The sequence below is a fragment of the Dryas octopetala genome, chromosome 2 (genome assembly GCF_963921425.1).
Source record: "Dryas octopetala chromosome 2, drDryOcto1.1, whole genome shotgun sequence".
In the NCBI taxonomy this organism is placed as follows: domain Eukaryota; kingdom Viridiplantae; phylum Streptophyta; class Magnoliopsida; order Rosales; family Rosaceae; genus Dryas; species Dryas octopetala.
Window position 1 is genome coordinate 11,006,790 of NC_141367.1, and position 12,121 is coordinate 11,018,910.

Sequence of the window (12,121 nt, forward strand, 5' to 3'; positions counted from 1 at the left end):
AGAGGACCTGGTACCGCTGTTATAATCTTTCATCTGAAGTTGTCTTTGTGTGTTTACAATTTTTATAAGGCTATTGTTTTTAATTACTTGACTAACTTGTTTTTTATCTGCATTGGTGTCTCCACTGTAGGTGTTTGAGTAGTAGCTAGGTACATGCTTCTATACACTATATACATAGGTACATGTTTATATTATAAACTTTTCTCTTCCCCTGATACTATTAATAAGTCTTCCAAGTGTGTGTCTCACAACAAGAAAAAAAGGTTTGGGCGACGAACTCAGTTCCTCTCCCAAAGTCGGATTTCGTCGCCCAAAAGTTTGGGCGACGAACTGAGTTCGTCGAGAGTTTGGCCGCCCAAGATTATGGGCGACAAACCAGTAAATTTCGTCGCCCAAAGACACCTTGGGCAACGGAGTTTTTTCGTCTCCTAAAGCATATGATTCCTCGCCCAAAACAGTTTGGGCGACGAATAATTTTGTCGCCTAAAGTATGTTTTGGGCGAGGAATAAGATGGTTCGTCGCCCAAACCGTCGCCCAAAGCATGTTTGGGCGACGAAATTGTCCGTCGCCTAAACATGCTTTGGGGGGGAATAATTAATTTCCTCGCCAGAACATACTTTGGGCGACGGAAGATTTCGTCGCCTAAACATGCTTTGGGCGACGAACTTAACTATTCCTCGCCCAAAACAATTTTGAGCGACGAAATGGTTCGTCGCATAAACATTATTTGGGCAAGGAATAATTAAGTTCGTCGCCCAAAGCATGTTTGGGCGACGAATAATTTCGTCGCCTAAACATATTTTTTAAAAAAAAAAAAAATTGTTTTTTTATTTAGATTATATATTTGAATTTAATATTTAAAAAAAAATCTTTATTCAAAAACTATATAAAACCAAATTAATAAATTTATATATCAAAATATCCATACAAAGTAGTAATAACCCTAATGGTCAATCTATTCTAAACCAGTAGCATCATCATCATTCATATCTGACGGACGTTGATGAGAAGATGGTGGCGGGACAAACCCAGGTATCGTCTTGGTCAATGCAGCATACAACGCCTCATTCTCCACTCTCTCAGCTCGTAAGTCCTCCTGCAACTTCTTCACTTGAGCGGACAACCCTGCGACGACTGCAGATGGCTGAGAAGAAGATGAAGACGAAGACGAGGATCGAACATCACGAATTCGCCCATATCCCATGCCGCGTATTTCCTTACCGGGCCTAACACCCAATGAGTCTATCATAATACAAAGTCCGACATCAGGATCGGGTACTGGAATCGACTCCAACGGAGTACCCGGAGGGTGCTGCTCGGCCAAGCTCTCCAAATATATTCTCGAGTTGGCCACCATCTCATCCTTCAAAATGTTATATATACAAGTAACCAATTAGAAAAATAAATATAAAAAATTGTGAAAAAAATTAAAATATAAAAAACTAACATGTTTTGCCTTGGCCGCATCACAACCGGGATGAACATAGATATCCCCGAAAGTGTCTATCTCCGGGAATTGCGACCCACGCTAAAAAAGAAAATAATTTTGTCAAAGACCCAACCAATATTAAAGAATATATATGTATTAAATTAAATAATGACGTACCCGACGTCGCGACTCCACTCGATATGAGATGGGCGTCGGACCACTATGATGGTTAAACGGCTTTCCTTTCCGGTTTTTGGTGTTGGCGACCGACTTCTTCTGTTAAATATTAAGCAAATTATAAATGTGTTAGTGTATGTATACAATAATAGATTAACAAAACAATAATCGATTTTTTAAAGTCTTAAAATGATAAAACGTACCAAAAACGACGAACTCATGAAATGATCGTACAAAAAACGCCACTGGTCAGACCGCTCTACCAACTCCATAGGGGGGTTCGCCAATGCCTCAACTGCCGACGAAAATCCCTTGAAATACACGTGTAGTTCGTGCTTCCACTGCCTGTAGGACTTGATGGGTAAATCTGTCATGTACGTGACAGTGAGGGGATCATTCATCTGAATGTTAAAGTTAACTTGAAAAAAATATTAGATTGTTATGAATGATCAAATTTATCGTTTTGAATTAATTATTGAGCTATATACTCACTGAGATGGAGCGGATCACTTTGTGTTGAATCTCTGCCGGCAATTTTTTCCAAGTGGTTGCAACCATGGCGCACTCGGCACGGATAATAGCCCCAACATCGTGCGAGAACAAACTGTCAACGTTAGAATCTAACAGTCGTCGGCCGTTTTGCACACACATGACTGGAATCCGCACCCCAGTACTGCGCACGATCCGAGAAGACTTCAACCCACTACATGGTCCCCTCGTCGCAGTGGATGACGTCGCAGTAGATGAAGCGGAAGCGGAAGCGGTGACCTGACTAGAGCGGTGAGATCGACGGGCCCTCCGTGGCATAGAGGGGCTCCCAGTACTCGAGGATGGCTGAACTACATCATTGGGAGCTGACTCCATCGCCTTCCACCTTATAACTAAATTATATTTTTCAAATTAATTAATCTACATTTTGTAATTAAACTAGTTTTTATATTTAAAAACTAATAAACTAACTAATCTACATACAAACTACCTAATAAATTTTATAATTAAAAAACATATAAAACTAACTAATTTTATATGAAAACTAATTTGTTATCTAGCATAAGAAAATATCAGCAAACTAATTTCCCTAAGAACAATGATCAGGATTAAACTAATTTATTCAACACTAATAAACAAATTTAAGAACAAAAAATTAAAAACACCAGCCAAATAACATTAAAGCAGCGATTGAGTCATAAGTCTGACCTGAAAAATTTCCCTGGGTATTACTATTCCCCTGGCCACCTGCACTTGATCCCCTAAAAAAAAAAAGTCAAAGCTAATGAGCAGAAAACAGAAAAACAAAAAATACCAAAAAAAAAAAAAAAACCCACCAAAAACCCACAATCGGGTGGGTTTGCTGGTCGGGGTGGGGGTTGCTAGTGGGGAAAGGAATGGGAATTGAGGGAGGTGGCAGGGAGAGGGGAAGGAGAGAGAAAGAGGAAGCTGGGGAGGGTTTCGGGGAGAGAGAAAAATGAGAGGGTGAGAGATCGGGAGAGAGAGTTTTGGGCGATCGGCGACGAGGGGAGGCGAGAGATGCAGCGGCGAAGCGACGGCGGGGCTGGGGCTGGGGCTGGGCGGGGATCGGCGGGGATGGGGGTTTCTGTGGGCTGGGATGGGCGGGCTGGGGCTGGGCTGAGCGGGGATGGGGGTTTCTGTGGGCTGGGTTGGGCGGGCCTGGGGCTGGGGCTGGGGCTGGGCGGGGATCGGCGGTCAGGGAGGGAGCGGGTGGTTGGGTCTGGGTTTCGGGGAGCGGGTTGGGTCTGGGTTGAAGCAGGGGATGGGTTTCGGGGAGCGGGTGAGGTTGGGTTTCGGTGGGAGTGGTGGGTTTCGGTGGGGAGAGCGGACGTCAGGGAGGGAGATGGGTTGAAGCAGGGGAGAGGAAGAAGAGATGGCAGGGGAGAGAAGGAAGAAAAGAAAAAAAGAAGAAGAAGAAGAAAAGCAGATCTGGGAGGTATAATCGAAAAGTCTTTAGGCGACGAAACTGATTTTGTCGCCCAAAGCGACTTTAGGCGACAAAAATGTTTTATTCGTCGCCTAAAGTCCCTTTGGGCGACGAAATCAGATTCGTCGCCTAAGTGGGTTAAATTTTTTGCGCGAAATGCCTCGCCAATTTTTTGAGTGAAATTTGCACAAAAAAAAAAAAAGAAATTAGACTTTGGGCGAGGAATATACATATTCGTCGCCCAAAGTGACTTTAGGCAAGGAATTTACACATTCGTCGCCTAAAGTGACTTTAGGTGAGGAATAATTTTTTCGCCTAAATTAGCTTTGGGTGACGAATTTATAAATTCCTCACCCAAAGTCCAATTTATTTTTGATGGCCCTAATTTCATTTTTTGCAAATTTATAATTTTTATTTAGTATTACAAAAATATATATATAATAAATCATTATAATAAGATTGTATACTTAATAATATATGATAAGATTCTAAATTTTAACTTAATTACTAAATTATATTTATAATTTTAAATATATACAAATATAAAATAACTTAACGACGTTATATAATCACGATTTTATCAATTCTTTCATTGAAACCTTGTTATTTCAATAATTGTGAAAAACGATCAGAGCCGTTCATTTTCTATCTTCATACTCAAAGATCATCCCTGCAAAAAATCAGCCAAATCGGAATTCAGCTAGTCGTTGAATTATCATTATAAACTCACGATCGTTCTTTAATTTGACCACCGTTACCTAATTTCTACATCTTCAATTGAGCTAAATTTTTGCAGGGATGATATTTGAGTAGGAAACTAAAAAATGAACGGTTACGATCGTTATAAACACGATCAAAATATGCTCATCTACATATAAATGAACGGTTTCAACACTTGATGAGTATATTTCTATTAATTATTTCGTTGATACCTTGTTGTTTCAATAATTGTGAACACCACAATGTGATTTCAACGATCAGAGCCGTTCATTTTCTATTTTCATACTCAAAGATCATCCCTGCAAAAAATCAGTCAAATCGGAATTCAGCTAGTTGTTGAATTATCATTATTAAACCCACGATCGTTCATTAATTTGAGCACCATTACCTAACTTCTACATCTTCAATTGAGCTAAATTTTTATAAGGATGATCATTGAGTAGGGAACTAAAAAATGAACGGTTCAGATCGTTAAAAATATGATCTCATCGTATTCTTATACCTAAATATAAATGCACATAAAAAATGAACTAAACTTTGGGCGAGGAATATATAGATTCGTCTCCCAAAGTCACTTTGGGCGAGGAATGTATGGATTCGTCTCCCAAAATCACTTTGAGCGAGGAATATATGAATTCCTCTTCCAAAGTGACTTTAGGCGAGGAATGTATCAATTCGTCGCCCAAGGTCACTTTAGGCAAGGAATAATTTCGTCGCCCAAAGTATGGCCCTAATGAATATCATATTTTACAAATTTATAATTTATATTTAGTATTTAAATATATATATAATAAATTATTATAATAAGATTGTATACTTAACAAGATACAATAGGATTCTAAATTTTAACTTAATTACTAAATTATATATATAATTTTAAATATATACAAATATAAAATAATTTCACGGTTACCTAACTTCTACATCTCCGATTAAGCTAAATTTTTGCAGGGATGATCTTTGAGTAGGGAAATAAAAAATGAACGGTTCGGATCGTTGGAAACACGATCAATATTTGCCCATCTACATATAAATGAACGGTTTCAACACTTGAAAAACATAATTCTATTAACTCTTTCGTTGAAACCTTATCGTTTCAATAATTGTGAAGACCACAACGTGATTTCAACAATCGGAGCCATTCATTTTCTATGTTCATACTCAAAAATCATCTCTGCAAAAAATCAACTAAATTGGAATTCAGCTAACCATTGAATTATCATTAGAAAATTCACGATCGTTCATCAATTCGACCACCGTTACCTAACTTCTACATGTTCGATTGAGTTAAATTTTTGCAGGGATGATCTTTGAGTATTGAATTAAAAAATGAACGGTTCAGATCGTTGAAAACACAATCGCATCGTATTCTTATACCTAAATATAAATGCACATAAAAAAAGAACTGGACTTTGGGCGAGGAATCTATAGATTCGTCGCCCAAAGTGAGTTTGGGCGAGGAACTCATTTATTCCTCGCCTAAAGTCCAGTTTAGGCGAGGAATTATTTCGTTGCTCAAAGATACTTTGGGCGACGAATATATGGATTCCTCGTCCAAACTCACTTTGGGCAACGAATCTATAGATTCCTCGTCCAAAGTGTAGTCCAAGAGCATTTTGGCGCGTACTTTTAGGCGACGAACACCATATTCGTCGCCCCAAATGGCTTTAGGCGATGAACACTATATTCGTCGCCCAAAGTGACTTTGGGCGATGAAAATATTCGTCGCCCAAACCTTTATTAGTTTAGGCGACTAATTTTACAATTCGTCGCCCAAAACCTCTTTGGGCGACAAATTTGAGTTCGTCTCCCAAAGTTTCGTCGCCCAAATATCTTTTTCTTGTAGTGTCGGTGATTCGTGTTAGCTCAGATAGCTAGATTTAAAGTATGAGTGTTGGTAATGGAAATTTATTTTAAACATATGGTTATTTCTTCTGTCTTCCAGGTACTTTTGACTTGATTTACTTAATCTTTTATTTTCTTTTACTCTCATTTTCTTTTTCTTTTTTAAATCTTTGTATTTGGAGCAGCTACTTATATCTGTTGTGCATTGGAGCAGCTACAGCTACTTATATGAGAGAATTGATTGGTTGATCTAATCGACTAGACTCCCCATTACTCTATACTTGTGAAAGTGCATTTGTATCATCAGGTTTGGGGTTTTTATTATCTTTCTTATTATGATTCTTAATTTTTTTTTCTAATTATACTTAGTGGTGGATATTTTAGATAATTTAAATAACACTGTGGGTATTTTATTGTTAGTTTTTTATATTGACCCTGCAAAGTACAAAAGCATATCAACAGGTTTCGGAACTGCTCAAGGAGGAAGGCGTTAAAGGTTACATTGCTCAAGGCGCTTATGGGTATGCTTAATATATATACTAAGAAAACACAGACAGACACATGAATAATTGATTTAGATTTTAAAATTATGTAATACAGGCTACTGTTTGTTATGATTTACATGTGAACAATTCTCCATTGCAGGTTGTACAAGGGCCTTGTTCCTCTATGGGGCCGTCAAATTCCATGCAAGTTGGCAATAATACATGAGCATCTTTATTTAGGTGCTAATGTGAATTACAGAATTTAACATTTTTTGCATGTTATTGGCAATTAAGGACTTGTCTATGGTACTGTGAGGGTTCTAATTCTTTCATTCTTTTATTGACTTTATAGATAGCTTCAATTTATTTATGCTGTTCTTTTATTGACATCCCTCCTAGTTTTTATTGACTGTGGGGAAGTAGTTTTTGCAGTTTAAAGGAAAGGGATGTGTTACTCTAGCTAATAGAGTCGGCCAATCTTAGTTGAAGCATTTATCCAAGATTACGTAGAATAGGAAACTTGTGGTAATTGTATGTATTGCCAATGTGAAATGACTTGTTTAATTGTAATTTGTAGTTTACTGAACTCCTTAAAATTGTTTTGTACTCATGTAATGACTTGTTTCTATAATGCCCTTCTACAACATCCATTATATTTTTTAGATGCTATTTATTAATCAAAATTTTTTAAATGATAAATATTCATTTTACTACTATTTATATTTCTATCAATTATTTATTAATCCATTATATTTATTAATCACAATTTTAATATTCACAATTTTTTTTTTTTGTTACAAAGGGAGGCCAAGGAGAGGCCTCGAGGGGGGAGGTGGGGATCGAAATCTGGTGAGGTGGGGAGCAGCACAACTGCTTGGTCAACTGGCCTACCCCAAGTCCTCTACTTGCAATGAAATTAATCACATATAATTGACAAGTACGTTGTATCTATTTTTAGAAACCGTGATGTAGGTTTCGTATCTTTTCACACCTTAGAAGTTCCATGTGACCCTCATTGACTTCATCAACGTATTCACACACGAAAACATACTATGTGTCATTTATTCCAACATTAAGGCATAAGGACTAAGATTTCAGGAATTTAGTGCTATAAGTTGGTAATGAAGAATTCGTACACATAAGAACTTCACACAAGTAGACAGCCTATATATAATTAGTGAAATTAACTTAATTAATGAGTCAACGCCAGTCTTTGTATTTACCCATCATCTAGCTAATGCATGATGATGGTGAAGAATATCATTTATGACATATACATAATGTACATAAGAAACTATATATGGACCATGCATGTTGACAAACAAGTAAAATAGAAAATGACAAAAAAGTCAATAAAACATTTCGAAATTACATTATAGTCAATACAAAATTTCATATTTCATATTAGTTAATGGTATATTTTGAGAAATTATATTTTAGTTAATTGCTCAGCCCACTACCGAATTTACTTGTAACAATAATTGTGTTCATTTTACGTTTTTGCCCTTGTTTTCATGTAAACCCTATATCTTTTGACCGTTGGCAGTGCACGTAATTTCTTGTAATGTTATGTCCTCTTTTGCACAATTTGTAATTTGGTTTATTACATTTTAGTCAATATTGACTATAATAGTATTTTGAAAATGTTTATTGACCTATTTGTAATATTAAAACTTTTTATTGACTTTTTTGTAATTGACCCTTTCTATAGCAAAACCTCTTTCTTTTTAGTATTTATTCTAAAATTTCCCTTTTTTTTTAGGGTCAATTACATTTTGCACACTTCAAGTATAGGCCGTTTTTCACTTTGGTATCCGATATTCAAAAATGTTTCAATGTGGAATCTAAAATTTATGAAAATTGCAATGTACCTCTTTCGTTAAGTTTTCTATTAATTTTGACTGTCTATAGAAAGTGTGAGATTCATTTATATTGATGTGGATAGTAAATTTACACTACGTGGACAAATAAAATAAGTCAAATAAACAAAAAAGAATTAGAAAAAGGCAGGTAAATTATTATATATTAAAAAAATTAAAAGATAACATTAAAACTAAATATAAAAAATTATCTCATTCATCCCTACCTCTCCCTCATCTCTTTCGTGCCCAGATTTTTATTTTTTCAATTTTTCAATTTTTCAAAATTTTAATTGATTTTTATTTTTTTAACCTATACAAATTTAGCTAGCTTCTATTTGTTTTTTATTCACGTGGCGTAAATTTATTGTCCACATCAGTATAAATGAATTTCACACATGTTATATGCAGTCAAAATTAACAAAAAAGTTAACTAAAGAGAAATGTTTTAAACATCGGATACCAAAGTGAAAAATGACATATACTTGAGGGGTGCAAAGTGTAATTGATTCTTTTTATTATTATTTTTTTGTAGATGTCGCTATTTTAAAAAGTCAAGTCAATATGAGTGAGGGGGTCGACATGTGCCAAGTCAACAGATAACGAAGGTACTCGATAGACGCAATATTGAAGTTGATGTACGGGAATAAAACTTTTTTGAGTATAAGATACCAAATTGAAAAAGAAAATATAGTTGATGTATATAGTTGTAATTTGCCCTTTCTCTTTTATATAACCCTAAATAACTAGATGCTGAAAATAATTGGTGAGGGCAAAATAGGAAAAACAAGCCAACGGTAAAAATTTGTTCAAGCCGTACTCAATTATTGATGCCGAAAGTGGTCAGGGACAACTATCCACATCAACGGTTACCCCTTCTCCCTTTATTTTTCTCTCAATTAAAAAATTGGGGAAACAGTACCACAATTGGGGACTGTCCTCTTCCACAGATCATTCCTTTATGCGATATTCCAAATTTCAACCCAATCAATATCATCATAATCAGCATTATTCTTGTTATTTTTCTCATTCAATTTGTGAGAATATGAGATGGATCTCATTAATGCATCCTACAAATTTAGAGAAAAAACACCAAAAAACAAAAAAAAAATTATAAGGGAACAATATATAAATTTTATCCCCAAATGTATGATATCTGTAGAACATTTGATCTCTAATTCTTTTTTCTTTTTTTTTTTCTTTTTTGAGCCTGAAGTGTCAGTATGCCAAATCTTGGGAAACCACTTAATGGACCCAATTTTTTCACACTGCAAAGCAAATACAAAGTTGTAATAAAGTAATTAAAGTGAGCAATAAATACCAAATTGTCCTTACATAATCCCAATTATGATGCCTAGAATTAATGGCATATATATATATGACCCTTAATCAATTTAATTAAGAAGGGTGAACCTTTTTAGCTGAAATTCCCTTCCAAGCTGATTTCATGGAAGCAGTGGCTGAGTTGAGTGCAGCCTCAATATACTTCTTGGAAGCCACAGAAGCTGCATTTTCCATCAACTTTCCCATCTTCCTTGCACTCTCAGCAGTCTTAACCAAGCTGTCCACTTCAGCTCTCGATATGTTCTCCATTTCCTCTTCAAAACGTCTGAACTCATCCATGGCACTCTCCATGACCGAGTCCAAGTAGTCCTCAGCTTCTTGCATGGAAGCCTCAGCCTCTTCCACTTCTTGTTGCTGCTGGAGTTCCACTGCAGCCCATGACTTGTAGGCTTCGATCTCGAACAGCTTCATCAGGTCTTCGATGGTCGAGGGGTCGAAGCTCTTGTCTTGCAAGGCTTGATTTGAGAGGAAGCTGAATTGGGCGATGAGATCTTCCATGTTGTTGTTGTTGTTGTTGTTGTTGTTGTTGTTGTTGTTGTGAGATTGAGAGAATATTGGAGATCGGGCTAGCTTTATGCTTGTTAGTGTATGTAGAAGAAAAAGTGGGTATTGGGTAAGACGAGAATCATGTAATGGAGGGCCACTTTTAGCCTCCTATATAATATTATTATTATATTTAAATTAATGTAGAAAGGATAGGAACCTTGAATTGAACTTTATGTCATGGGCCCATAAGGTATAGAATTTAGCCATAAGGTCACGTGACCACACAACCATTGGCCATTGGTGGACAGAGATGCAACCAATTATAAAATTTTTTTTTTACTTATTAATCAACTTTTTCCTTTTTCTTTTTGAGAAAGTTAGGCTCAAGACTTGATTGAAATAATGAAGCATAAGAAGAATTACAAGATCTTCCGCCACTACAACATCTAGCAAATTCGACACAACAACTACACAGCTAAAGAACAAGCATGCAAGTAAAATTGTCGATCAACAACTAGATCTTGACCCTGTGGACCGGAGACAACAGGGTCAAGATCTACCAAAGACCAAATTCTCAAGGCTTCACACATAAAGGACCATCAGATGCAAAAACAATAACTTGACCCTATGGACCGGAGGCAACATAAACAAAACAGACAGAACAAAATTCGCATACAAAGTAAACTCAATCTCATGCCGAACTAATTTTTAATGATGGAACATGGAGGTATTGAAGGGCATAAACACACCTCTTATGTTCGAGGCACCTCCACCTTCAATCTCTGACACGGGAATAAAAGCTCTAAACCTGTAAAACAAAACCTCAGGACGAGCAGGGCTGAAATACACAAGAATAAACCAAAACAAAATAAACAAACAAAGACCATAGCTAGCACCACCAGGCAACAGCCACCACCCACACTATGTGTGACAGAAGGAGGACGCGAAGCCGCGACCACTAAGTGCGGCAGATCGTAGGCGCGAAACCACGACCTTTCTTCGCCGTTGCTGTTGTCGTTGCTGCTCCATCATGATGATCTCCCGCCGCTCTGCCGATGATCCGACCCAGTGCGCATTGTTGCTAAAACTAGACATCGGAAAAATCTTTCATATTGAAATTTGGAAAAGCTCTCACTTACAGGGAGGAGAGTATCTCGTAGGTCATACCAAAACAATAAAAAGGAGAGGCAGGGGATCGAGCCTGTGAGAAACACACCTGGAAAACTCAACTGAGAGAGGGAGAGTTGAGGAGAGAGAAAAGAGCTCTTTTTGTGGCGGTTAGGGTTTCTTATTGATTAACTACCTTCCATGAGATTTAAACTCAGGACCTACTTCGACAAAGAAAGATTGAGTATTATCCACTAGACTAAATAGTCATTGGCCTTATAAAATGGTTATTGTACTTGTTTTTGTCTGATGTGAGAAAAGCAAATACACTAACACCTCATTTATTTTTATAATAATGTTAGAGACTTAGAGTCCTCAAATTTATTCACTAAACGATGTGTCAAAATATAAATTAGAATAACCATTTAAGGCTGATTCAAGCGGTCAGGGGGAAGTGGATGTGGTAGCCCTAAATTTTTCGCCTTAACTTAATTTTAGTCACTTTAATTTTCGGCACTTTATTTGAGGAATTTAGAATTTCCTTGATTTATTTTTGGCAAAAATAGGAATTCATTAGAGGTATTAGAATTTTTCTTGTGCCAAAAGTGAAGGCATGGTTGGATGATGCTCATCTCAACAAAGTCCATAAGGTTTAGTTCGAGTGGGATAAAGTTTGGGAGATAGGATTGTGATTTATCCAAAATTTGGTGATTATTTTGAATTTTTTTTAGT

The 12,121-nt window shown here is 36.5% G+C and overlaps 2 protein-coding genes and 1 long non-coding RNA gene across 9 annotated transcripts in view; 2 read left to right on the forward strand and 1 right to left on the reverse strand.

The window, feature by feature from the left end:
- LOC147293047 (putative disease resistance protein RGA3) overlaps positions 1 to 12,121 on the forward strand; it is a 96,758-nt gene that overhangs the window by 26,549 nt on the left and 58,088 nt on the right. The gene's annotated exons all lie outside the window — the stretch shown is intronic.
- LOC147293050 (uncharacterized) lies at positions 145 to 7,309 on the forward strand. Of its 2 annotated transcripts, XR_015120639.1 has the most exons (3): positions 145 to 178; positions 6,323 to 6,629; positions 6,754 to 7,309. It is a non-coding gene; the product is annotated as an uncharacterized LOC147293050 (long non-coding RNA). The 2 variants fall into 2 exon arrangements; XR_015120638.1 differs by lacking the exon at positions 145 to 178 and having other exon boundaries at positions 6,123 to 6,629.
- LOC147293051 (uncharacterized) lies at positions 9,429 to 10,421 on the reverse strand. Its single transcript, XM_086233662.1, has one exon. It carries the CDS (start codon positions 10,292 to 10,294, stop codon positions 9,851 to 9,853), a length of 444 nt encoding a protein of 147 aa, XP_086089788.1. The 5' UTR covers positions 10,295 to 10,421; the 3' UTR covers positions 9,429 to 9,850.

Coding starts and splice junctions, on each gene's coding strand:
- LOC147293051 (XM_086233662.1), bottom strand. CDS start 10,294: ATGGAAGATCTCATCGCCCAATTCAGCTTCCTCTCAAATCAAGCCTTG.